This window comes from Meles meles, chromosome 9, assembly GCF_922984935.1.
Source record: "Meles meles chromosome 9, mMelMel3.1 paternal haplotype, whole genome shotgun sequence".
Classification (NCBI taxonomy): Eukaryota; Metazoa; Chordata; class Mammalia; order Carnivora; family Mustelidae; genus Meles; species Meles meles.
The window spans coordinates 62,101,925-62,125,426 of NC_060074.1; the positions used below are offsets into that span (position 1 = coordinate 62,101,925).

At 36.6% G+C, this 23,502-nt stretch overlaps 1 protein-coding gene and 1 long non-coding RNA gene across 10 annotated transcripts in view; one reads left to right on the forward strand and one right to left on the reverse strand.

Annotated features, from left to right (window-relative positions):
- The window catches only part of LOC123950539, an 81,543-nt gene that overhangs the window by 52,622 nt on the left and 5,419 nt on the right, over positions 1 to 23,502 (forward strand). The gene's annotated exons all lie outside the window — the stretch shown is intronic.
- COBLL1 (cordon-bleu WH2 repeat protein like 1) overlaps positions 6,769 to 23,502 on the reverse strand; it is a 168,473-nt gene continuing 151,739 nt past the window's right edge. For 7 of the 9 annotated variants that reach the window (XM_046018451.1, XM_046018449.1, XM_046018447.1 and 4 more), the window contains 5 exons: positions 22,689 to 22,923; positions 21,570 to 21,664; positions 16,561 to 18,134; positions 14,287 to 14,463; positions 6,769 to 8,072 (listed from right to left, as the gene is read on the reverse strand). In XM_046018451.1, the coding sequence (XP_045874407.1) occupies positions 7,986 to 8,072; positions 14,287 to 14,463; positions 16,561 to 18,134; positions 21,570 to 21,664; positions 22,689 to 22,923 (2,168 nt within the window). In that variant the 3' untranslated portion in view covers positions 6,769 to 7,985. The remainder of the gene's footprint in view (positions 8,073 to 14,286; positions 14,464 to 16,560; positions 18,135 to 21,569; positions 21,665 to 22,688; positions 22,924 to 23,502) is intronic. The other 2 variants (XM_046018448.1, XM_046018455.1) reach the window with 1 other exon arrangement.

Sequence of the window (23,502 nt, forward strand, 5' to 3'; positions counted from 1 at the left end):
TCCAGTTCCATCCATGTCATTGCAAAAGGAAAAGATATTGTTTTTTTGATGGCTGCATAGTATTCCATTGTGTGTGTGTGTGTGTGTGTGTGTGTGTGTGTGTGTGTACCACATCTTCTTTACCCATTCATCTGTTGATGGACATCTAGGTTCTTTCCATAGTTTGACTATTGTGGACATTGCTGCTATAAACATTCGGGTGCATGTGGCCCTTTGGATCACTACATTTGTATCTTTAGGGTAAATAGCCAGTAGTACAATTGCTGGGTCATAGGGTAGCTCTATTTTCAACTTTCTGAGAAAACTGCATGCTGTTTTCCAGAGTGGTTGCACCAGCTTGCATTCCCACCAACAGTGTAGGAGGGTTTCCCATTCTCCGCATCCTCACCAGCATCTGTCGTTTTTTAGCCATTCTGACTGGTGTGAGGTGGTATCTCATTGTGGTTTTGATTTGTATTTCCCTGATGTCAAGTGATGTTGAGCACTTCTTCATGTGTCTGTTGGTCATCTGTATGTCTTCTTTGCAGAAATGTCTGTTCATGTCCTTTGCCCATTTCTTGATTGGATTGTTTGTTCTTTGGGTGTTGAATTTGATAAGTTCTTTGTAGATTTTGGATACTAGCCCTTTATCTGATATAGAAGAATGTCTTATGTATATTATTTACTGATGATTTGAAGGTATCTAAAACCCACCAGCAAAAGTTACCCAAAGGGTTTCTTCACTGTGAACTCTTCAGTGAACCTTTCCCCATTCATCACAGGAGGGTTTTTCAGATGGTGAACTATCAAAGAGAACAAAGTTTGGGCTACTCTTTTCCATAATGCCACTTCTGGTTTCTTGACTTACCTGGGCCTCAGCCTGTTCTTTCTCTTTTCCTCACAAGTACATACTCCTTCCTGCTTCCATTTACTCCTCCAAAATTTTCATGAAACAGTAGGGTTGCCAGATTTAGCACAGAAACATATAGGACATCCAGTTAAATTTGAATTTCTGGCGTGGCCTGGGTGGCTCAGTTGGTTAAAGCATCCAACCATCGATTTTGGCTCAGGTCATGATATCAGGGTCCTAGGATTAAGCCCCACATCAGACTCTGTGCTCAACAGGGAGTCTGAGATTCTCTCTCTCTTTCTCTGCCCTTTCCTCCTCTCTAAAATAGACAAATCTTTAAAAATTTTTGAATTTAATTTTAATTTTTTTAGTGTATGTCTAATCCAAATATTGCCTGGGACATACTTATACTAAAAAGTAATACATTGTTTGTCTGAAATTCAAGTTTCATTGGGAAATCTGTATTTTATCTGGCAACTTTATGACATAGATGAGTTCAAAGAGCATTTGAGGGGGCTGTGGATCTCTTTGGTATTTGGGCTCTTAGGCTCACAAGTCTGAAGATAAAGTGAGAAATGAAGATAGAGAAAGGGAAAAAATATTTCTGCACCACAAATAATAAGAGGATGATTAAGCTAGACTTGTTCTGAGCTAGTTGGGAGCTAGAGTGTCTGAGGTATTTTTGTGTTGGACCTAGTAAATAAAATAGCCCTCGGGACTCTGGGGAGCATAGGGTATGTGGATCTGAACAGATTGGATTTATGATTAGGGTTAAAGTCATACATGTATGGTTGGTTTAAGAACATGTATTATATCTATTGCCACATTAATTCTGCAAACCCACCAATCATGAAACCTCAGAGATAGCTAGCAGGTAGCATTTATGGCTCACGCATCGACATCAGTAAAGGCGTGGCCATGTGGCGTTTCTGATGTTACCTGTAGTTGCTCAGGTCTGGAGTTCTGACTGTTGAGAGCTCTAGGCTCTAGCTCTGCTCCTTACATCTCACATTCCCTTCTGAGGAACATCCAGCTGGTTCAGATGTCTTTCTCACAGCAGCATTCCAGGCACAGGGAGAGCATGCAAACACATGCAAAGTTTTGAGGCCTACTGTCCCAATTGGTGCAATTTCTACCTTATTCTATTATTCACAAAACTTACTTATACAGGTGGGGAAAGGGCTTTGTCTCTTTACTGAGGGAAAGTGCAAACAGCAAAAGGTGCGGATGCAGGTGAGTAAAGAACTGGGGCCACCACAATGTTCTGCCCCAAGGAACAAGGGTGGGTAGGGACATAAAAATCAGCAAGTAAAGAAGTCACTTGTTTTGAAAACTATAAGTTTGGAATGTAGCACTTTTCTTTCTCCAAGATGAGTAATTTGCAAGGCTTCCAAATGAATCTCTCCATTTTGTGAAGCAGAAATGCCAACAGCTCTACACAAATTACCAGAATGTTTCACAATTCCTCTCGAAATACCTGTCAGGAAAGTTCTTCTGAGGGAGCACATGGTGGCATTTTTTCTTGCCATAAACAAAATCTATCCATCCATATGAAGAGTCTGAGGTGTTAAAAATGAAAGCTTGCAAGAAAGTGGTAACACTGAAAAAGAAGACCAACTAAGATCCAGAATCAGTAGATCACAGTGTTGGTGTCCCCTGAAATCTAGCACCCTTTTCTTCATCATTGGCAAAGCTCAGCAATTGGAAAGAGCATACTGAGAATTAGATGTGGGGATCTGCCACTTGTTTGCTTGTGTGACCTCTGCAAAGTAGCAATCCCTTTGTCTACTTTTTTGTTTCATAAGTAGCTCAAATAATATGAAAATTATACGTAAACTCTAACACACCAAATAAATGAGCTTTTTTACATCAGAAATAATTTAAGAAAAAGCATTCTGCCCATGGAAATCTTCATTGTGACCTCTAATTGCAAACTCTCTTTTAAGTCATTTATCAGAATCAATAGTAAAAATGAATTTGATTCTCAGCTTTTTACATTTATTGTGTCTACTTGTAGTGGGTAAAAAGTGAGTGGACACTAGACAATTAATTGTATAATTTGGGACTCTTTTGCTTTCAAGTGCAAGCAGCTTCAGGTCTCCAGTAAAAGACTGGTCTCATTAAAGGACTTGAATCAGGCACCAGAGTATGGATTCTATTGCCAATGCCTGGCGGGCCAGCCCAGATCAGGCCTTTAAGTGGGAGGGAGGGTAGCAGTCTTCAGAAGGATGGGGAATATATTAGGGAAGTAATACCTGTTCACTAATAGTAGTAGTAAAAATAGATAGCTTGGGGCACCTGGGTGGCTCAGTAGATTAAGCCTCTGCCTTCAGCTCAGGTCATGGTCTCGGGTTCTGGGATCCAGCCCTACATCAGGCTCTCTGCTCAGCATGGAGCCTGCTTCATCCTCTCTCTCTCTCTCTCTGCCTGCCTCTCTGCCTACTTGTGATCTCTGTCAAAAAAGTAAATAAAATCTTAAAAAAAAAAAATAGATAGCTTTAGGGGAACCTGGGTGGCTCAGTCAGGTTGAGTGTCTGACTTTTGGTTTCCTCTCTGGTCATGATCTCATGGGTTGGGAGATTGAGCCCCACCTGGAACCCCAAGTCAGTGCTCTGCTCAGCGGGGAGTCTGCTTGAAGATTCTCTCCTTCTCTGCCCTTCCCCCCACTCACATGTTCTCTCTCAAAATAAATATTTAAGAAATATATATATAGCTTTAAATAATGAATTATATACCAAACTCTTAAAATTCATTTAATCCTTACAACCAATTTCATGAGGAAAGTGTATTATATATTTTAAAGATTTACTTATTTATTTTGGAGAGAGAGTGCACATGTATGTGTGCAAGCAGGGGGAGGGGCAGAAGGAGAGGGAGGGAGGGAGAGAATCTTCAAGCAGATTCCTGGCTGAGTGCGGAGCCAGACACAGGGCTCAGTCCCAGGACCCTGAGATCATGATCTGAACTGAAATCAAGAGCTGGCTGCTTTAACCAACCAACTGTATTATTAATGCAGTTTTTCAGAAGTTGACATGAGGCACAGAGAAAAGGTAATTTGCTGAAGATCTCATGTCTTGTCAGTGGCAGACCTGTGATTCAAGCCCAGATATTCTGCCTTGCTGTGTACCACAGCAAGACCACAGCAAGAAACAAGTAGAACTATGAATTGAAATATGAAGGAGAACTCTCTATACACAAAAATTTCGTCCTAAACGTTGCTGGTATAAAAGGCAACTTGCTAAATGATATTAGATTTTTAATGTTAAAAGCAGTAATAACAATGACGGGGGAAAAAACTAAGAAAATGCAAAAACACAATATAAATATACCTGTATGTATTGGGTACAAATATACTGCATTGGATATAAATATATTTATGTAGAGATTTATATCAAAACATTAACAGTGCTTGGGGTGCATTGGTGGCTCAGTAGGTTAAGCATCTGACTCTTGGTTTCAGTGCAGGTCATGATCTCAGAGTTGTGGGATCAAGCTCTGAGTTGGGCTCTGCTCTCAGTGTGGAGTCTGCTGCAAGTTCTCTCTCTGTCTCCTTTTGCCCCTCTGCTTCTCCCCACCTGCATGCTTGCACATGCACTCTCTAATACATAAATAAAATCTTAAAAAAAACAATAACAAAAACACTCATAGTGGTTATCTCTGGAGAGGGGAGTGTGATGCTGGAGACAAAAAAGAGTATTTCATTTCATACCCCATAATTTATATAGAATCTGGATAACTTAAAAAAATGTGTATTATAAAGAAATAACCTGATGGGGGAAAGGAAAAGAAAAATGTCTATATGCAGAACATTAAATATGAAAATGGAAAATTGGTTCTAAATCATTTCTGTATCTTAATTCTGCTATTACTTAAGGATATAGCTGGTGAAAACTACTTGTCTCAAATTTCTTTCCCAATCAGGTAGAGAGGTGAGTGGATGTTTTTCTCCAGAAACAGTGTGGATAAGGCAATCTTTTCAGAACATATATTTATTAATGGCTCATGTACATATCATACCCTTAAGTACTATACAATCTTTGAAAAATATTTTAATTATAAACTACTTCAAGTATGTTAAAATCTGGAGTAATACAAGTACACTTGACCCTTGAACAAATGGGTTTGAACTGCTTGGGTCCACTGGTATGCAGATTTTTTCAGTATAGTAGTGTAAATGTACTCTCCTTATGATTTTCTTAATGTTTTCTTTTCTTTGGTTTTATTGTAAAATCACAGTATATAGTAATATAACATAAAATATGTGTTCATCAACTTTTACATTTTCAGCAAGGCTTCCAGTCAACAGTAGGCTATTAAGATTTGAGGGAGTCAAAAGTTATTATGTGGATCTTTGTGCAGGGGATTGGCACAACCGAATTCCTGTTATTAAGGGTCAAGTGTATTTGTTTTCAAACTGCAGTTTATAAAATAAAATACTGCAAATACAATTGATGACACCTGTCCATTTCCCCAATCCTGTCTTCATTTCTTGGTACCCATTAGCAAACCTGTGTATTTTTTTTATGTATACAGCCATAATATCTGGTATCGTTTTGCATATTTTATATAACTGGTGTCATAAGTCATGCACTGTTGCACGACTTGCTTTTTTTGCTCATTTTTGTGCTGCATCCATGTTGACATGCGTAAGCTTGGTTTATTCATTTTGACTGTTGTACAGAAGTCTATCATATGAAGGTACTAATAATGTTGAGTGCTGGTTAGGACTCCCTTTTGCTGTTGTACACAATGCTGCCATGACCCCCCCCCCTTTTTTTTTTGATGTTTCAATATCTACACCCAGTGCAGGGCTTAAACTCACAAGTCAGAGAGGGATTTGCCTGCCCCACCCACTGAGCCACAAGGACCCCATTGTTAATGTCTCCTTATGCACCTGCGGAAGTACTTGTTTAAGGAAACATGGTAATACATCTTTATTAGATATTGAAAATTTGGTCGTTGTGCCAGTGTGTTTTCCCATCAACAGTGAAAGAGTTCCACTGCTTTGTTGTCCTTGACAACACTTGCTATTTTGAAACTTAAATTGCTGCTAATTTGATGGGTGTGATGTAGTACTTCCTTGTATCTTAACCAGTATTTCCTTGATTAGTAAACAGTATTTCTTTCATTATTTATTGGCTTTTCAGATTTACTCTTGTAAGAAATCTTGTTTTTTCAGTGTGCCTATTTCTATTGGGTAGTCTTTCATGACTTCCAGGAATTTTTATATTTTTATAGATTATATTAAAAACATTCTTATGGCTTCTTTTTTCGCTTCTATAGTACTTAATGTACATATAAGTCTCAAATTTTAATATAAATTTATACTTTTATGAATGTCCCTTTGTCCTATTTTTTTGTCTTTAGGGGCATTTGGGTGGCACAGCTGGTTAAGTGTCCAACTCTTGGTTTCAGCTCAGGTCATGATCTCAGGGTGATCAGACTGAGCCTGCATTAGGCTCTGTCTCAGTACAAGAGTCCGCTTGACCGCACCCCACCCCCCCTTACTCTCTCGCTCAAATAAATCTTTCCAAAAAAATGAAAAATGTTTTTAATCCAACTCAAATATATTTGTTTATGGTTTGAAGTAGAGATCCAGATTTATTTTTTTCCCAAGTGGATAATCAATCATAATTCTATAAAAAGTCACTCCTTTTGCTACAGTTTACAATAATAGAACTTAAGTTTCCATATATAAGGGTCTCTTCAAGTCCGATTTAAAGAAATGACAACATTTAACATTTAATGTGCCCCTGCCATGTATGAGGAACTATACTAAGCATTTTAAATGGCTATATCTTGCACTCTGGAGTCTGAATGGGCCTACATGTACGCTAGAGAGCATACATGGTAGGCCTTACTGTGACTTTTTTGTTTACGGACTGATAGAGATGGGTCATCAGGTGAAATTCCTAAGGATGCTGATGCACACACCAACCAAATATATAACTTGCTTTTATTAAACGGGGGGGGGGGGGGCAGTGGGGACGAGGAGAAATCAACACATTTTCTGAAGAGGCAGATATCCCAAGAGCTTTAGTGAAAACCAACATAATATCAACTTGTATGACCAAGCTTTTAGAATAAAAGAGTGATTAGATTCTTAAAGTAGGGCTAGAACACGAATGAGCCCTAGATCCCAGTACAGTTATAAGCCAACAAATTAGGCATTGTTTTGCTTAACAGTTTTAGCTTTAATGTAAATATATATTATTATTTAGAATATTAGCATCTGAACTACATAAAGACTTTATCATTTTACTTTAATTAAAACCAGGATTTATGGAACCACTAAGTAGCCTTTGAAGTTTTCCAATATGGACATGGACTAACCCCACCTATTCTTTGCTGCATATCAAAAGTAAAATAATTGTTACAATAGATCAACATTGTCATGAGGTGATTTCTAAGGCTTCTGGCACATAAATGTATAATATCTGTGTGACAACAATGTCATGATTATATAGAAAATATTTAAAATATTCCTGTGCAACTTCAGTCCTAAAGATTAAAAAAGCAAATGTTCCATATTAATATCAAAATACTATGAGCTTCCCATAAATTTGACATTGATTTCGTAATTACCCGAAGAACACATAAGACTTGCTCACTAAATGATTCATCATTTTAATTAACTGCTGAACCGAATATACTTATTTGGTATTAGTTCTCTGTAGTATACTTTCAGCCAAAACAGACTTTAATATAACTTACAAACATTTCCAATTAAACTGTAACATTGAGGCTGCAAAGGTCAGATCCACGCTTGCCTACCTCTTTATGTGTCACACAAGTATAAGTCTATGAATCTGTTTATCCTTTTGTCTAAGTCACCATGGTAGAGAATGTGTAAGTGAAATCAACAAAAGGTGACCATTTCTCATTTGAAAGAAAATGAAAGTCATTAACACCTTGTCTTAAAGTTCTAAAGCAGCATATTCAACTTTTAAGGCCATAAAAAAGAGGTGGGGCCAAAAATATCATAACTTATAAATTCTGTAATTCTTCTTGTGGCATTAAAAGCCACAGCACAAATTCTTACACTTTAATAGACAATATATTAGTGTACATCTGAATATACATTTGCCAACATGCTCCATTAGGATGAAGGTGTTCTTGAAATAGAGGTGATGAAGTGCATTATCACAGGCAACATTTAATGGCTGTCCTGGGCATCAGGGGACATGGAATGGCTGAGTCTTGACCTTCCATTCACAGATATTGTATTTGATGGAACAGTGACCTAAGAGAAAGAAACACATTTTGCACCCATCAATTTAAAATGGAAAAGCTATCTAATATTCAGTAATTACCACACTTCAACTTCTGCTTAATTGTAAATGAGAATATTTAGCATTTAGTATTCAATAAATCACAAATAATCAAGAAGAAATGTTCACTCTACCATAAAATTAAAAATGAGAGAGTTGTTATTTCCACAACAAACAAGTTAAATAATCCATTAACACATCTTAGTCTTTACAAAATTACCAAATCAACTCAAAGGACAAGAGCACAAACAGACTGCAGGCCAAGCTGTTGAAAGGCATTTTTTGCTAAATTAATTCTGGCTCCCCAAAAGTGCTTTGGAGAATGTAGAAAAATAAAGTGAATTCCACAAAGCAAAGAATTTTACAAATTCTAAAATTATATTGGTGATCTATATTAACATGAATTTCCCCTCCCAGGTACCCCTTATTTGTAAGAAAATACAGCTTTTGTTTTTAATATGCTTTCATATAGGGATGCCTGGGTGGCTAAGTCAGTTAAATGTTTGCCTGCAGCTTAGGTCATGATCCCAGGGTCCTGGGATGATAGAGCTCCGCACTGGGCTCCCTGCTCAGCGGGAGAGTCCACTTCTCCCTCTACCTCCCCCTGTTCGTGTTCTCTCACTCTCAAAAAATCGGAGGGGGAGACAAACCATGAGAGACTGTGGACTCTGAAAAACAAACTAAGGGTTTTGGAGGGGAGGAGGGTGGGGGGTTGGGTGAGCCTGGTGGTGGGTATTATGGAGGGCACTACTGCATGGAGCACTGGGTGTGGTACATAAACAATGAATTTTGGAACACTTGAAAAGAAATAAAATAAAAATGAAAAAAATGCTTTCATATAAAGGGCTAAAAGAGTCAAATCTAGGACTTCTATGCCAAAACTATTGCAGAATGAATGAAAAGTAGTTTTTTTCTCCCAATAAACTCCTAAGTAGCTTGAAATTCCAAATTATTTAGAACATTTTTTTAAAAGACATGCATTCTGGACAGTAAATAGGTATAATATTTTGCAATATTATACATAAAATAAGGCAATATTTTAAGAAAAATTATTAATCTCTATATAACAATTTGGCTAGTTTAGATTCTTAAACAAACATTATCATCTTCTAAGAAGAAAACTGAAGTACAAGAGGCCATAGATTCTGCTTAGCAACAGAGTATGTTAGTGAAAAGGAAAATAAAATTAGTTTGGATTTGATTTCCTTGTGCTTCATTTTCTGCCTTTTATTAAACAAAAATTGATCATTTAAACTAATCAACTTTCTTGACTGTCTCTGAATCCAGAATGGAGTAGAGTGTTGACACTATCCACCTGAAAAACAAAAATAAAACAAAACAAACAAACCAAAAAAACACAAAAGAAAAGTTGCCACCAGAAGAAGGAAAGCTCATCTGCATTTTGTTTAGTATTCCTGTGGGATCCCTTTCAATGAACAGCAAATAGGTAATGACTTTTCATTATGTAACTTTGGTCTGAAAAGTTTCAGTGTGTAGGGATTATTTTTGTAATAACTGCCAAAATTGCAGTTCTCATAACTTTTGTAAAGTAAAATAAATTTTGTTTTAAACATTTAAAAAACACACTGATGTGTGTTAACTAATACAAGTTAAGAGATGTTTTTATAGCACCATTTATAGACTGGAAAAACCAGAATCCAGTTAAACGTAAGGAACAACTAAACCATGGTTCATTCATAGAGTCAAATACTATGTAGTCTTAAAAGAATTGCGTGTGTGTGTGTGTGTGTGTGTATAATAAGATGGAAAACTTCAAAGAGATATTCATGAATGTTTTACAGGATTCTATTTTTTTAGGTATGTAAATGCATTTACATACTACAAAAGTGTTCTGGAAGGTTTCACAGTAATCTATCATGAACAGTTACTTTGGGGGGGATGGTATTTTGTTTGATATTTAAAATTTTGTATACTAAACTTTCAAGCATGAGAAGACATTATAGACTAGTTCATAAGTTTTGTGAGAACAGAAAGTTTGTCTATTTTAATGCCCCATTATACGTGTGTTTATTTTGGTGTCTAGCACAGTGTAGGATCAATGAATATTTCTTGAATGGAATATGGTAACTTTTTATAAACATTATAAAGTAAAAAGGTACTGCTTGAGTTTTTTGAATAATGAACATGATACAATAAAGATATTTTTTAAAGTAACATTAACAAATTTACTGATAAAAGCATCTGCTAGTTGACTGTCTACCCTTTAAAGACTTTTCAGGAATATTCACGTAGCTTTCTTATTCTTGTGAGAAGCATTAACTATGAAACTATCATTTATTTTTAATTTAAAAATATAGAGAAACAAGTGCCAACCTGAAGCCTTTAGATTGTTCAAATTCCAATCAAGGAAATAAGAATAAAAAGCAGACTAATTAAACAAATAAAACAAGCCAGGAAGATTCTGGGTATCTTATCCAGTTTTTTTCTTCCCTCCAGATTTCCATGTAGCCAAAGAGAAATTTTATATTCTGAGGGAATGGTTAATATCAACCACTAAATACCATTTGCCAGTGTATTTTCAGACTTTATTTTTACAAACCTGTATTCTACTTGTAATAGTGTGATGACCTTTAGTAACTGAAGCATCATCAAGAACTGAGAGCAGCCAGAGAAGCTCTTTTATTAACACAAATCAGTGATAATAGGTTCCTTAATCTCTTATTCTCTGAAAACAATTTGCTGATTCACATATAAATCTTAACACCAAACACATATTGTCAAATACTGAACCGGATTTACCAAAACTTTGTAAGAAGACAAGACAGATCTCTGTGTCTACACTGGGGTCAAATAGGGGTAAGGTGTGGAGAAAATCTGAAGAAATATGAAAAAATGTGGCATGTTCATGACTACATTTACACTAAAGCAGTCAACTAGATAATTGTTCTAATATGAACCAATTATTATAATGAAGGTTAATTACTCGGGTATGAACCAGAGCCATAAGGCAGGTTGGTACCTGGAGTTAAACTGAACATTTGGGAGCCAAAATATAGGCAAACCTGGAGCCAATTTTCTGGTGAACAATGTAAGCCTCCTGTCAAAATCACTGAAGATTTTCTTTGGCACTCTCACTGTTGTTCTATAAAAGAAATGTTAGAATTTAAAACAAACCAGGAGAAATGTTCAGTACAGGACAGAAATAAGGGACTTAAGCAAAGATCACAAGGAATTAGAGCCTTCCTGTGCCCATTTCTATTTCCTTTTGCAATATAATGTTTTTTGAAATTATTACGCGTACAGAAAAGTGCCCTGAACATAAACAAGTAACCCAATGAAAACACAAACATATATATAATCCAGCACCTAGGCCAAGAAAAGAATAGCTCCAGCTCCCTACTGAGCTTGTCTTTAAAATGTTGACATTTTCTCTATCACTAAATGTCTATCATGTAGACATTTTAAAAATATGGCATTAATATTTATCTTGATTACTTATATTTTTGGTTCCCTCTTAAATTGTGTGCCTGTCTTGCTCCCACGAGCCACCAGCAACCCCTTTTCTTTCCATGTGGAAGTAACCCTATCATGATTTCTATAATTACTTCCTCACTTTTAAAAATAACTGCCACCTACACATGCTGTTGAACTTTACACATATATATTTTTATAGGTCTTTTTTTTTTCCCTATTTTTATAGGTCTTTACACTGTTGTGTTTAGCTGTATTTTGCCCAATTAATTGCTGTTTGATAGTCCATTCTTTGAATATACTATTTATCCTCTTTTTGGATATTAAGGTTATATTTATTTGGAGCCGTTACAAACAATATTGCATGAATATTCTTATATGTGAGTCCTGGCACACAACACACACCTTGTTAGGTTATATAATTAGAAGCGGAAATACTGATCATGGAGTGTGGATATTATTCACTTTACTTGACCCTGTGTCCATTTTCAGTGGGATAAAATGGATTATGTAAAGGATTTTCATTAAACAAAATTTAGGAACTGGCACTCTAAGACTCCGAGCTATCGATAATCTCCTACTGAAAGAGATAAAATTTAGCCTCGATAGAACCTAAAGTAGTGAGTTATAAACAGGGTACAATTATAGGATCATCATTTAGGGCCTGCTTTCTATGCTGATTCACATCCAGCTCATTCTGGAAGCAATGAGAGTTTTATAAGTGAAGAGACTGCCAATTCAGAGCCCAGAACACCAAGCACACAGCTGCTTGCCTGTACAGTTCTGTTGGCCGAAAAGACATTCCCAGCTTCATGCACTGTTTTCTGCGACGTAGCCATTGAAACGGGTTACTGTATCCAGTGACTTTAGTACAAAGGTACTGCAACCATTTTCTGTGTAGTTCCTTGGTTCTCCCCTGGACCTGATATACCACTGCTATTCGGTCTCAGGCTGCCCTCTCTCCCAGTATCTAGTACAGTGTTTAGGTTTTTTTTGGTTTTTTGTTTTGTTTTTAGTTTGGGTAATTTCGCTTTTAATTTTATTTTTTTCCAGTGTTCCAAAATTCACTGTTTAGTACTTTTGTGCTTAAAAAATGCTTATCAAGGGAGCCTAGGTGGCTCAGTGGGTTAAAGCCTCTGCCTTCAGCTCGGATCATGATCTCAGGGTACTGGGATCAAGCCCAGCATCAGGCTCTCTGCTCGGCAGGGAGCCTGGTTCCCTCTCTCTCTCTGCCTGCCTCTCTGCCTGCTTGTTATCTCTCTCTCTGTCAGATAAATAAATAAAATCTTTACCAAAAAAAAAAAAAAAAATGCTTATCAAGTGTACTGAACTGAGAAAGCTTTAGATCAGAAGTGATAGATTTGAAACTCAACCTTAATTTGAAAGATTAGAAAGAGAAATATTTCCCTAAGTGAGAATGTACAATTTATTTGCATGGGCCTACTTCCCTGTAAAAATGTAACTGTTATGACCTGTAAAATACCAGTTTTAATATTCAAAACCACTTTTTTGTTTTTTTGCCACCTGGCATCTAAATTCAGACTCTACAAATACCTGACAAAATTCAAACCTAGTCCCCTGAATTACCCCTTCACGTTTCCTCCACTCCTGACAGCAGGCACTATTTTGCCCTATCTTCCTGTTTGCCCAATTGGGAGTGCCAAGCTCTCCGTGAAAACAGCGGTCACTCATGGGTCCACTGAAACACAGGGAGAAAAGTAGCTAGCACAATCAGGGCCGGCCGTGGAGATGTGCCCGAGATGCCCTCCCCTTTCTTTCTCTCTTTGCAGCATTCCTGTCCCTTCACAGATTTCATTTCTGTTGAGCTCAGTGTTTTGCTCAACAAGTCTCTTACTCTTCTCTAAATAGCTTCTAAAATGATTAGAGAAGGAATTCACAAAACGAAATGCCTAGGGAGTCAGGGGAATAATGAGTACTTTTCTTGTCTTGGGTGTGGAGGAACTTGCAACCAAGACAACTAAGGGGAGAACAAGAAAGACATTTAGGGAGACGACAGTCTCTGGGAAGTCCGTTACGATGCCAGGCTCCAGGCTTCACCACGTGCGTCCTCTGCGTGGCTGAAAGTAACAGAGGGAGGAAACTCACCTACAAATAATCTGCTGTGACGTTTCTTTGGCATTTGCTCCAAAGAGAGGTAAACCAGGAGACCTGAAGTTCTCTTGCACCTCAGTAAAGAGGAGTGAGCCACTCGGACAGGCCACTATTAGACTAGAGTTTCTATATTCGATGTCATCTAAATTCCTTAGGTTTTCCCTACACTTTTTGTCTAACCTATAAAACAACACCCACCCCCCACCCAATCCCCTGCATAGGGCAATTAACTTTGATCACCATGGGAGCTAGGACTGAAACCTTGCAGGTTCTTATATTGCTGGTGCAGCTTTTCTAGAATAAGGAGGGATTTTCTTTGTGAAAGAATTTTTTCTTACTGTGCTGATATAATTTATAAAATAAGAGTCCAGGGTACTTTCTATGTAGAGTCATATAATAATGAGAAAACCCATGTTCTGCACCTGGCCCGTGGTGTGGAAAATAGACCGGACATATTTTTAAGTATGTGTAAGACTCTGGACTCTTTCAGCTTATACTTCAAAAATGACCCTTGACATCAAAGAGAAACTTCTGGCACCCTCCCTATTCAGATTCAAAAGCCAGAAAACAACTTACCCTAAGTATTAGTTTAACAATGTTGAAAATAGACCCACTGTCACCCATCTGATAAAGAAAACTTACCCTTTTCAATTTGGCAGCAGCCTCTCCAGAACGGATTGCAGTCAGCAAACTCTGTCGGATCTGTTCTGGGTCAGAGCTTTGGAATGTTAAAGAACTTTGTCTCTTAAGAATGAATGATGGGCCGTCAGTTGGAGATGGTATTTGGGAATTCTGTTCATTATGTGCAGAGTTATTTCCCTATAAAAATAAATGTAAAATATTTATATGAATACCAAGTGAAGAATGAGTCATTTTAAAAAAAATGTCATCATCAATATTCTTTAAGAATCACTATTTGCCACACTGGTGTTTCAGACATAGCTTAGTTTCCTTGCCCACTGAATTATCTCTGCTGCCAGAGCTCAGCTAGAAGATGAGGGTATTACTTTCTCTTGTCTTGAACTCATGAGGCTAAGGAAAAGTGGTACATCTCTTTGCTCTAAGAATACAGTGGTAATTTTACTATCTTTGAGTCAAATGATGCTGATTTTGCCAGTGAGAACTGGCTAGAAGAGCTAATTTAATAATAAAAATTCCACAAACTAAAAAAAAATAACACATTTTTATAGTTACAACATAGGTAAGTTGTGAAATTACCACTTTTGACAGAATAAAATGGATAAATTGACAATTTTATATTGGCTGAACCTAACATATCTTCTAATAAAAGAATATTAATGACTGTGCTTCATGTAACAGTTTATTTTGTGTTTCTGGAAGTCACAGGGGCTAAATGATGACCATGTTTTATTTTTCCCATGAGCTAAAAATAAGTATTAGGAATCTCCAAATTTAAGAATCAGAAATTTAATTAAGCTTCTTAGGAAAGAATATTTAGTAACTGATTTAACTGGGAACTATTATCAAATAATCTTAAAAATGTCTTTTTTAAACTGCCAAACATCTTTACAAAAGATGAGCTAAACAGAGTTCAGGCAATGACTCAAAAACTGTATTATCTAAATCAAACTTCTGTTGTTTAGGAATGGCATTCCATCCTAAGAAGAAACACAGGCTTTGTTCCCAAGTAAAGAATTAATCTCTATATCATAGATCTCTTCCTGACATTATATCAAAGCGAAGAAACATAAATGTGAAATATACAAAGAAACATCCTTCGAGATGAATATTGCTTTGAGACTATGGAAAAAATCTTTACTTGGCAGTGTGGTTAATGTTCTGTTACTCTAGGAATGTTTGAAAAGTACTGTAAAATACTTCTGGAACTGTCACACAAATCTGAATGTATTCTTTAAACACTATCAGAATAAAGGTACACAAAATATTTTTTAACTTGCAAGGGGATTATTGTAATTCATACTGTAAATGTCATCCTTTCCTCTGACTATATTATTTGAATCTACCAAATTATAACACTCAGTTGACCAAACACGAAGTCAACACATGTCCCTTTTTATGTCAGTTATTAAGGTTAGACAGTAGCTAAATGATATTTTAGTCAACATACCAGTAACTGGTAAAGTTGACACTGAATTTAAAAAAATGGGAAATTAAGAAAATTACATATTTAAACTCTGGTTTTAGTTTAAGTTATTTCAATATATCAATGTTTGGTAACTGAGGTTGAGTGGTGTGTGATTGAAAATGTCTAGCTGGGAAATGTTTGGTTATTTTATCTAGTCTATACATACTGCTTATGTTTCTATATAATTAAAACTATTTATTTTGCCATTATGTAGAATTGGAGAAGAAAAGAAACCAGAATATCCAGAAAAGTTGTAAACAAACTGAGAAAAGCAAAACAGGAAAATAGAGTCAGAACTATAAACCAGTAAGCTATGCAAATGTAGGAGCAAAGAAACTTTAAATTACAGTATTTGCTAATAATACAATTATAGAATGATGACCTTTATAGTACTACCCAATCATGTTAAATTAATTATAAAAACTCCGAGAGTAAATAATCAGATTTTATGTATTTCTACTCTTTTTTTCCCTATGGTAGCTTGCTATTAGATTAATAGGAATTCAGAATTAAGTAACATACAAACACCAACACGCTTGTCAACTCGCATTTAAACCAGGTTGTATTGGAATCCATTATTATTATTATTATTATTATTATTATTATTATTATGAGAAAGAGAAATCACAACTAGGCAGAGAGGCAGGCAGAGAGAGAGGAGGAAGCAGGATCCCCGCGGAGCAGAGAGCCCGATGTGGGGCTGGATACCAGGACTCCGGGATCATGACCTGAGCTGAAGGCAGAGGCTTTAACCCACTGAGCCACACAAGCGCCCCTGGAATCCCTTATTTTTAAAACGGTCACCTTACCTCCTCACTCACACACAGCTGTGGGATGCCCACAACCTGATGTTCAGGAGGAGACTTCCCTTCTTCTGTGTCAGGTGGAGGGGGGGTGGCCACACCCTCGCCGCTCTGCTCTGGGCGCACTTTGCTGAGAGACTGGGACCGTTTCACCACAGCAAGGGCAAAGGGGGACGGAGCAGAGCTCACGTAAGGTCTTGGTGCCCCAAAAGTTTTCAAAGTCTTCAGATTTAGTGCTGCTAATTGACTGGCCAGAAGAGGAGCAGGTTTTGGAGCTCCGGGAGAAGAGGTTTCAGTGGCCTTCTGGCTGCTGCTGCCATCCTGAGGGTTTTTCATATGGGGCTGTGGAAGGGATGGAGCGGTCTTACTTAAGGGAGAAAGAGTTTGCTCCTCTGGAGGTGGTATCGCATCCCTTTCCTCCTCTTTCTTTAGTAGATCCTTTGGAGTGGGGTTAGGGGCCCCGTGGACACTCCTGGCAGCTGCAGATGTCACATACTGACCTGAAACTCTTTTTTGCATCTGCAGGAAAAAAGAACTTGGTTTGGTCTGGGGATTTGAAACCCGAGATTTAAGTTTTGACTCCAAAATATTGTTTATATCTTCCAAATTCGGCACAAAAGGAGCTGTACCAGTGTCTTTCGTCATTCTGGGAGGAGGCTTCAGAGGATTTCCCATGGCGAGGTGGGGTGAGCTCTCCACGCTGTGCACTAGATGCCCTGTTCTTGGGGGAAGCTTCAGCCGAACGTCTGCCTGTGGCACCTTTGGGCTTTCAGAAATAACAAGATCTTCTGTTTGGATTGCAGTTTCTTTCAAACTCTCATGAGTGTGCTTTCTTCCTAAAGTATGTTTCTCCTGATCATCTTTATCCCCAGTGGTTTCTGATTCCCAATTTTTCAATATCTCCAGGGATTTGGGAGGCACAATTTTATAAGTAGTCATTCCAATTTTGGGTATGTAGTCTCTCGTGATTTCATTTGAAGGTTTTGGCTTGGGATCATAGTCCTGTCTATAAAGTGGATAATTCTTCACATGAGAAATAGCTGAATCCTTATCAATCCCATCTACAATAGGCAAAAGATCATCATTACCGTGTGAACCAATTGGACCTTTAATGGGGAGTTGATTTTCTGAATGTACATTTAGGGGGCCCTGACTCCTAAATGTTCCTGAGGCATCTACAGCATCTTGGGGACTTGAAGAGGAGGGCTGAGTTGATTTATTGTTACTTGGAGTTTGCACACTTTCATTAACTTCGAAATCAGGCAAATTCTGATCTTGATGGTTCCCATCAGAGCTGTCAGTGGAAAGGATGGTCTGAATAGCTGCATCCTGCATTTTGGTCTTTTCTTCACTGGGTTGATCCAGTTTTGGGTCCTGTACTAATGAAGCAGCCAGGTGATTCTCCTTGTAACTGTCAGCGGTATCAGTTTTATGCGCCTGATAGTCTGATAGTCTGTCAACTTCCGTGTCCACGTTGTTATTTTTGGCAACGCCTCCTACGTTGATTATTGTTCTCCTCACTCCATTTTTCATATGATCTTCTGTTTTTGGTGGAGTGACAATTCTTTCATTTTGATCTACTAAGAGAAAAAAATATATATTGTCAAGTCAAATGTGAACAAAGTAGAAAAACCTCAAGTTTTTAATGCTTGCCTCCCCTAAACTGAAATAGGTTGGTTTGAATTCTACAGATAATTTTCAGCTCACTAATGATACAAAAGCAGGTAAGAGCATCAGGAAAAACAGCTTGGGCTTTGCTACCATCATTTGGTATCAGAAACCTAAGTCTAGAACCCAGCTGGACTTACATGTTACTTAACCCCTTTGAGCCAAACCCAGCTTCCTCAGATGTAAAAAGGTGAAAATATGTATTATATTTTATATGTCATTTATGTAACATGCTAATTAGGATAGGATATTCCCCAGAACAAAAAGAAACATGCATACAAGAGAAAAAAATTACGTTGCCAGGTAAATTTGTATATGAACATACCTTCATCTTTGTACACCCTACCTAATTGCATGTTTTTTTGGTCATGGTTGTTAAATTTTCTATTATGTTGCAAGGTTCTTAAATTAAATATCTAATTTTCAAATGGACTTCATTTTTATTCTTCCTTAAAAAATGCAACTGATTTGCAGAGTATTTGTTTTCTATACAAGTGACCTCTCAATGACTCATAACTATTAACTTTTGTGACACATTTGATTAAGAATCATGAAAAAGACATTTTCTGCCTATGCTGTTTTTTACTTGGTTTGTAAGTATTTTTCTCTATATGAGAAGTACTATTGTCAATACCTCTATAAGCACAAAAGAAATGGTCCCTGGTACCAGGAAATGAATATAAATGTATTCCCTTCTTTCTTGCCTATTTCTCATTTTCCAGTGAATATAGGTATAGCCCAGTTACACAACAGAAATATTTTCCAAAACAAAGTAAATCAACATATTTTAAATTCATTTCCCTATAAACCCTAATTGTTTTTGGAACTCCAAATGTCTATTTTTCACTATTCACCAATTCTGATTTTCTCACCAAAATCTCACAATTATTCCCAAAGACAGGACTGGAAACCTACTGAATTTAGTAGCTAATCCATACATACCTGATAATGACACCAACCAAATGTCAACGAATGGTTAGGTCATTTTCCAATGATAGCCAGTAGAAGGAAAAGGTAAATTTTGTACGATCCTTTCCCTCCCCTACTCAAAACTGACAACAACATCTACAAAATGAATCATCTGTCAGAAGAATGATTGAAACAAGTATATAGTATAGATAAAAAAGGAAGAAAACTATGAAACTGTTTTTAAGATAATAATTTATTTTAAAAATCGCCTAAATACTTTAATTTAAAAAAACAGGAAAAAAAAAACCCACCTAGAGTTGACAAAGATCATTGCAAATCAAATGTAAACCAAAAAAATATTATTACAGAAATATACCTGTGACCCTAGCACTAACTTGATGCCAAAATCTTAGCGAAAATGACCCATCTTTTTTAAAAGAAGGAAGCAGCATGATTTCTCAGTAAAATTCTATTGGCCATCAGAACGTATGTTGTGAAGAACTGAATCAAGAGGAAAAGGACGGGGAAATTATATACTTTTAGAACTTCCCAGTATTCTATCTCAGGATGGTACTGACCATGGGGAAAATGAACCAGAGACCTATTTGAAATAACCAACACATCCTACCTAGGTAAAACAGCATATATCTACATCAGTCTGTCCACTTGTGACACTGGAATAATCACATTTTATCCAAATATGAATATGCATATGCCTGTGTTTTCTAAGAATCTTCACCTAGTTTTGCATATTAATATAACAGACTGGACTATGAGAATTCATAAGCAAATTCCTTCATATCTTCTTAAAATACCACTGTGCATTCCTCGCATCTTCTATTTGTGTAGTGTCATTTTTCTGAAATTCAACCTTAAGTACAGATCTTCCTCAACTAATGATAGGGTTACATTGTAACCTAGTCCATCATAACTTGAAAATATTGTTAAGTCAAATGCATGGGGCGCCTGGGTGGCTCAGTGGGTTAAGCCTCTCCCTTCGGCTCAGGTCATGATCCCAGGATCCGGGATCGAGCCCCACATCGGGCTCTCTGCTCCGCGGGGAGCCTGCTTCCTCCTCTCTCTCTGCCTGCCTCTCTGCCTAGTTGTGATTTCTCTCTGTCAAATAAATAAAATATTAAAAAAAAAAAAGAAAATGACTCTCTTACCACCCTTACCACACTCATAAGAAACCAGTGTAAAAGCCGCAAAGCCAAATGTTACATTTATACTAGGCATTCACTTCTGATGTGGATATATTCTAAAAAAAAAAAAAAAAAAAAAAATACACACACTAGCCTACAGTTGGGCAAAATCATTCTCTCACAGAGCCTCTTCTATAGTAAAGGGTTGAGTATCTCATGTAACTTTTAACTACTGTACTGAAAGTGAACAACAGAATGGTGGCAGGTGTGCGGGCTCTTACCATTGGAGGGCCGACTGGGAGCCAGCACTGTGCGAGAGTATCACACAGCACATTGCTAGCCCAGGAAAATGCCAAAATTCAGAATTCAAAGTACAGTTTCTATGGAGTGTATATCACTTTCTCACCATTGTAAAGTCAAAAAAAAATCTTAAGTTGATGACTCATATATTTTAACAATAGGTCAGTATTCTACTAGGTGCTATGAGGAATTCAAAGTATTGGATGTAATTTCTGTGATCCAAAAGACTGCCCAATCTTGTTGAGCAGACAAGACCTTTTAGAGAAATACATGGCTTCTAGTAATCAAGTAACAAAATTAGTGAAGTGACAGGATTTGGTGGATAGTTGAAGGAATGGGTGAAATCATATGTCTTGCAAAGAAAAAAAATGAGCATAGCCCTAAAGACAGAATGGAGTGAAATATATCATAACAAAGAAAAGAAACGTCTTGACTTGGGGGTGGGGGTGTGGAAGATACTGGTAAATAACAATAATAATAATAATGTCAACATTACGTAATTACGTAATTAGATTAGCAAATAGACGTAATTAGCAAATAGATGTAATTAGATTACATAATTAGATTAAAAATCATGCAGACAAGTTTCACCCAAGTAAAACAGTTTGGGGCTTGGGAATCAGTAAAAAGAAAAAGAGGGAAATAGATCACAAATGGATGCATAAAGTATACATCTTTAACATCCAAGATCTAGGTTAAATAACATCTAAGATTTAACAACAAATATAGTACACACGGTAGTTAATAGCACTTGTGACAGTAATATGGCCTGAGTTCAAATCCAGGGTCCGCTACTTCTAATTACGGGGACCCTTGTGAATTACATAACATCACTGTGGTTCAATGAAGCATATAGTGGAACTGAAAATAGTAAGACCTGTAAATGAGTTAACATACAAGATTAAATGAGTTAATGTATATAAAGTTTTAAGAATGGTCCTTTGGCATACAGTAAGTGCTCTGAAAACGTTGGCTATTAGTGTTTATGGAACTCACCATTCTCCTGGTGTGGGCCCAATGACTTCAAGTTTCTTACACTGTCAACTACCCTCTCTTCACTGCTTGCATCATATACCATTATGTGTGGCCCTCTGCAAAACAGGATATTGTATGTTATATACTGATACTATTTAAACACACACACACACACACACACACACGTGCACGCTCCAGATGAGAAAAGAGGCAATAATTTCCAAAGACAGATGGATTGAAATAATCATCTTTCTTCTGCCAAATACTGGATATTTAATAGCAAAGAAAAAATACAACTGAGAGGAAATGCTGCTATGAACCATTAGCTTTCAAAGAGTGGTCTTATTTTAAGGAAGGATCCAAGAAGCTTGGTAAAATGGACACTTTTACAAAAACAGTGTCTTTTTGTTATTATTATTTGTCTTTTAAAGAAAAAGGAAACTGAATGAAATATTTAAGTCTTGCTTCTAACGAAGCCAACTTCTGGCAAATCAGGATGTGGGCTGACCTCAACTGTTTTTTTGTCTTATTTTTAGTGATAGAAGGGTTTAATTTGGTGACACTCCCATGAAAATTATAGTAAAACTTTGATGAAGATGGTTTACTTTGCTTACTTAATTTCATTTTTACTCATGATGTGGCATTTCTAACACAATATAAGCATACTGTAGTATAGATTTCAATTCGTAGGGCCAAGTGGAAAGTGCTCTCTCTGCATTATAAAGTTGACTATAAAAATTAAGTTAGTAACTTAACATAATCTAATATGCAGAATTGTTTTATGTATCAGTGAAAATTCTTGAGAAGCATTTGGTGAAAATTAAATGTTTCATTTAGATCAAACAGAAAATAAGCAAAACCCATACAATACAAACAAACAGATACTTTTGTATTTGAGTCACACAAATTAACTACATGCTATGGTTTGTCTCACACAGGGATACCAGAACTGTTGAATCTGATTTTATTTAAAAACAAAACATGCGTATGGATACTTTATTAATAAGCATTCTGGTAATGATGGTGACCAGAGTCTAAAGAGATGACTATATTTGTGTTTATAATATCAGATCTATAATTCAGAGACTAGTACTCATTAAACAAACCATCACCAACACTTCCAGCAAATAGACTACTTACTGTCCATCTGTGTTTCTAGCTTCTTGTTTTTCTTCTTTGGAGTTCTGTGAGGACTCTCCAGTAACATTGCCAAGGGCTGAGTCAGGATCATTTTTCAGTGTATTTATTATATCAGTAGATCCAAAAGGAATAGCTTGTGACTTCAGAGAAATATTTTCAGTCTCATCTTTGGGCACTTCACTGAGTTCTTCCTTTTCATCTATCTCTTCAAGGCTATGATCAGAGCTTATTCCAGCTACAAAGAAATGAAGATATAATCCTAAATATTAATTTGCCTCATTCATCTTATGCAATCCTAGCAAGAAAGGAATTTTAAAAATAATAATTAGCTGGACTCTTTTAAATGCTCGTCCAAAACTAATAAGAAAATAATACTCTAATGATGAGTAATCACATTAACATATAGTCAAATTATCTCAGATATATACAATTCTAAAAACAATATGCTACCATGCTAGGTTTTATTCATAGTAGAGAAAAAAGTTATTTAAACTCATAATCTTCAAGTTACATGTCTCAGTCTGAGAGATAGCTATGTATCTTTGAATTTAAATGATTTTACATTCATACAATAGCTCCAAATATTAATTAAAAGAACATGAGATTTTATATTTTTAAAATTTTATATTTATACAAGTATACTTATAAAATCTGACTCAGAAGTTATCAGAACTACAATGGAGGACTAACTATCTGAGCCCCTTTTAAAAATACCAATGTTCACACCCTCTCCACACCTGTTAAATCAGAATCTCTGAAGGGTGGGACCAGGAATTTTTAAGGCTCCTCAGGTGATTCTAATACAAAACCAGAA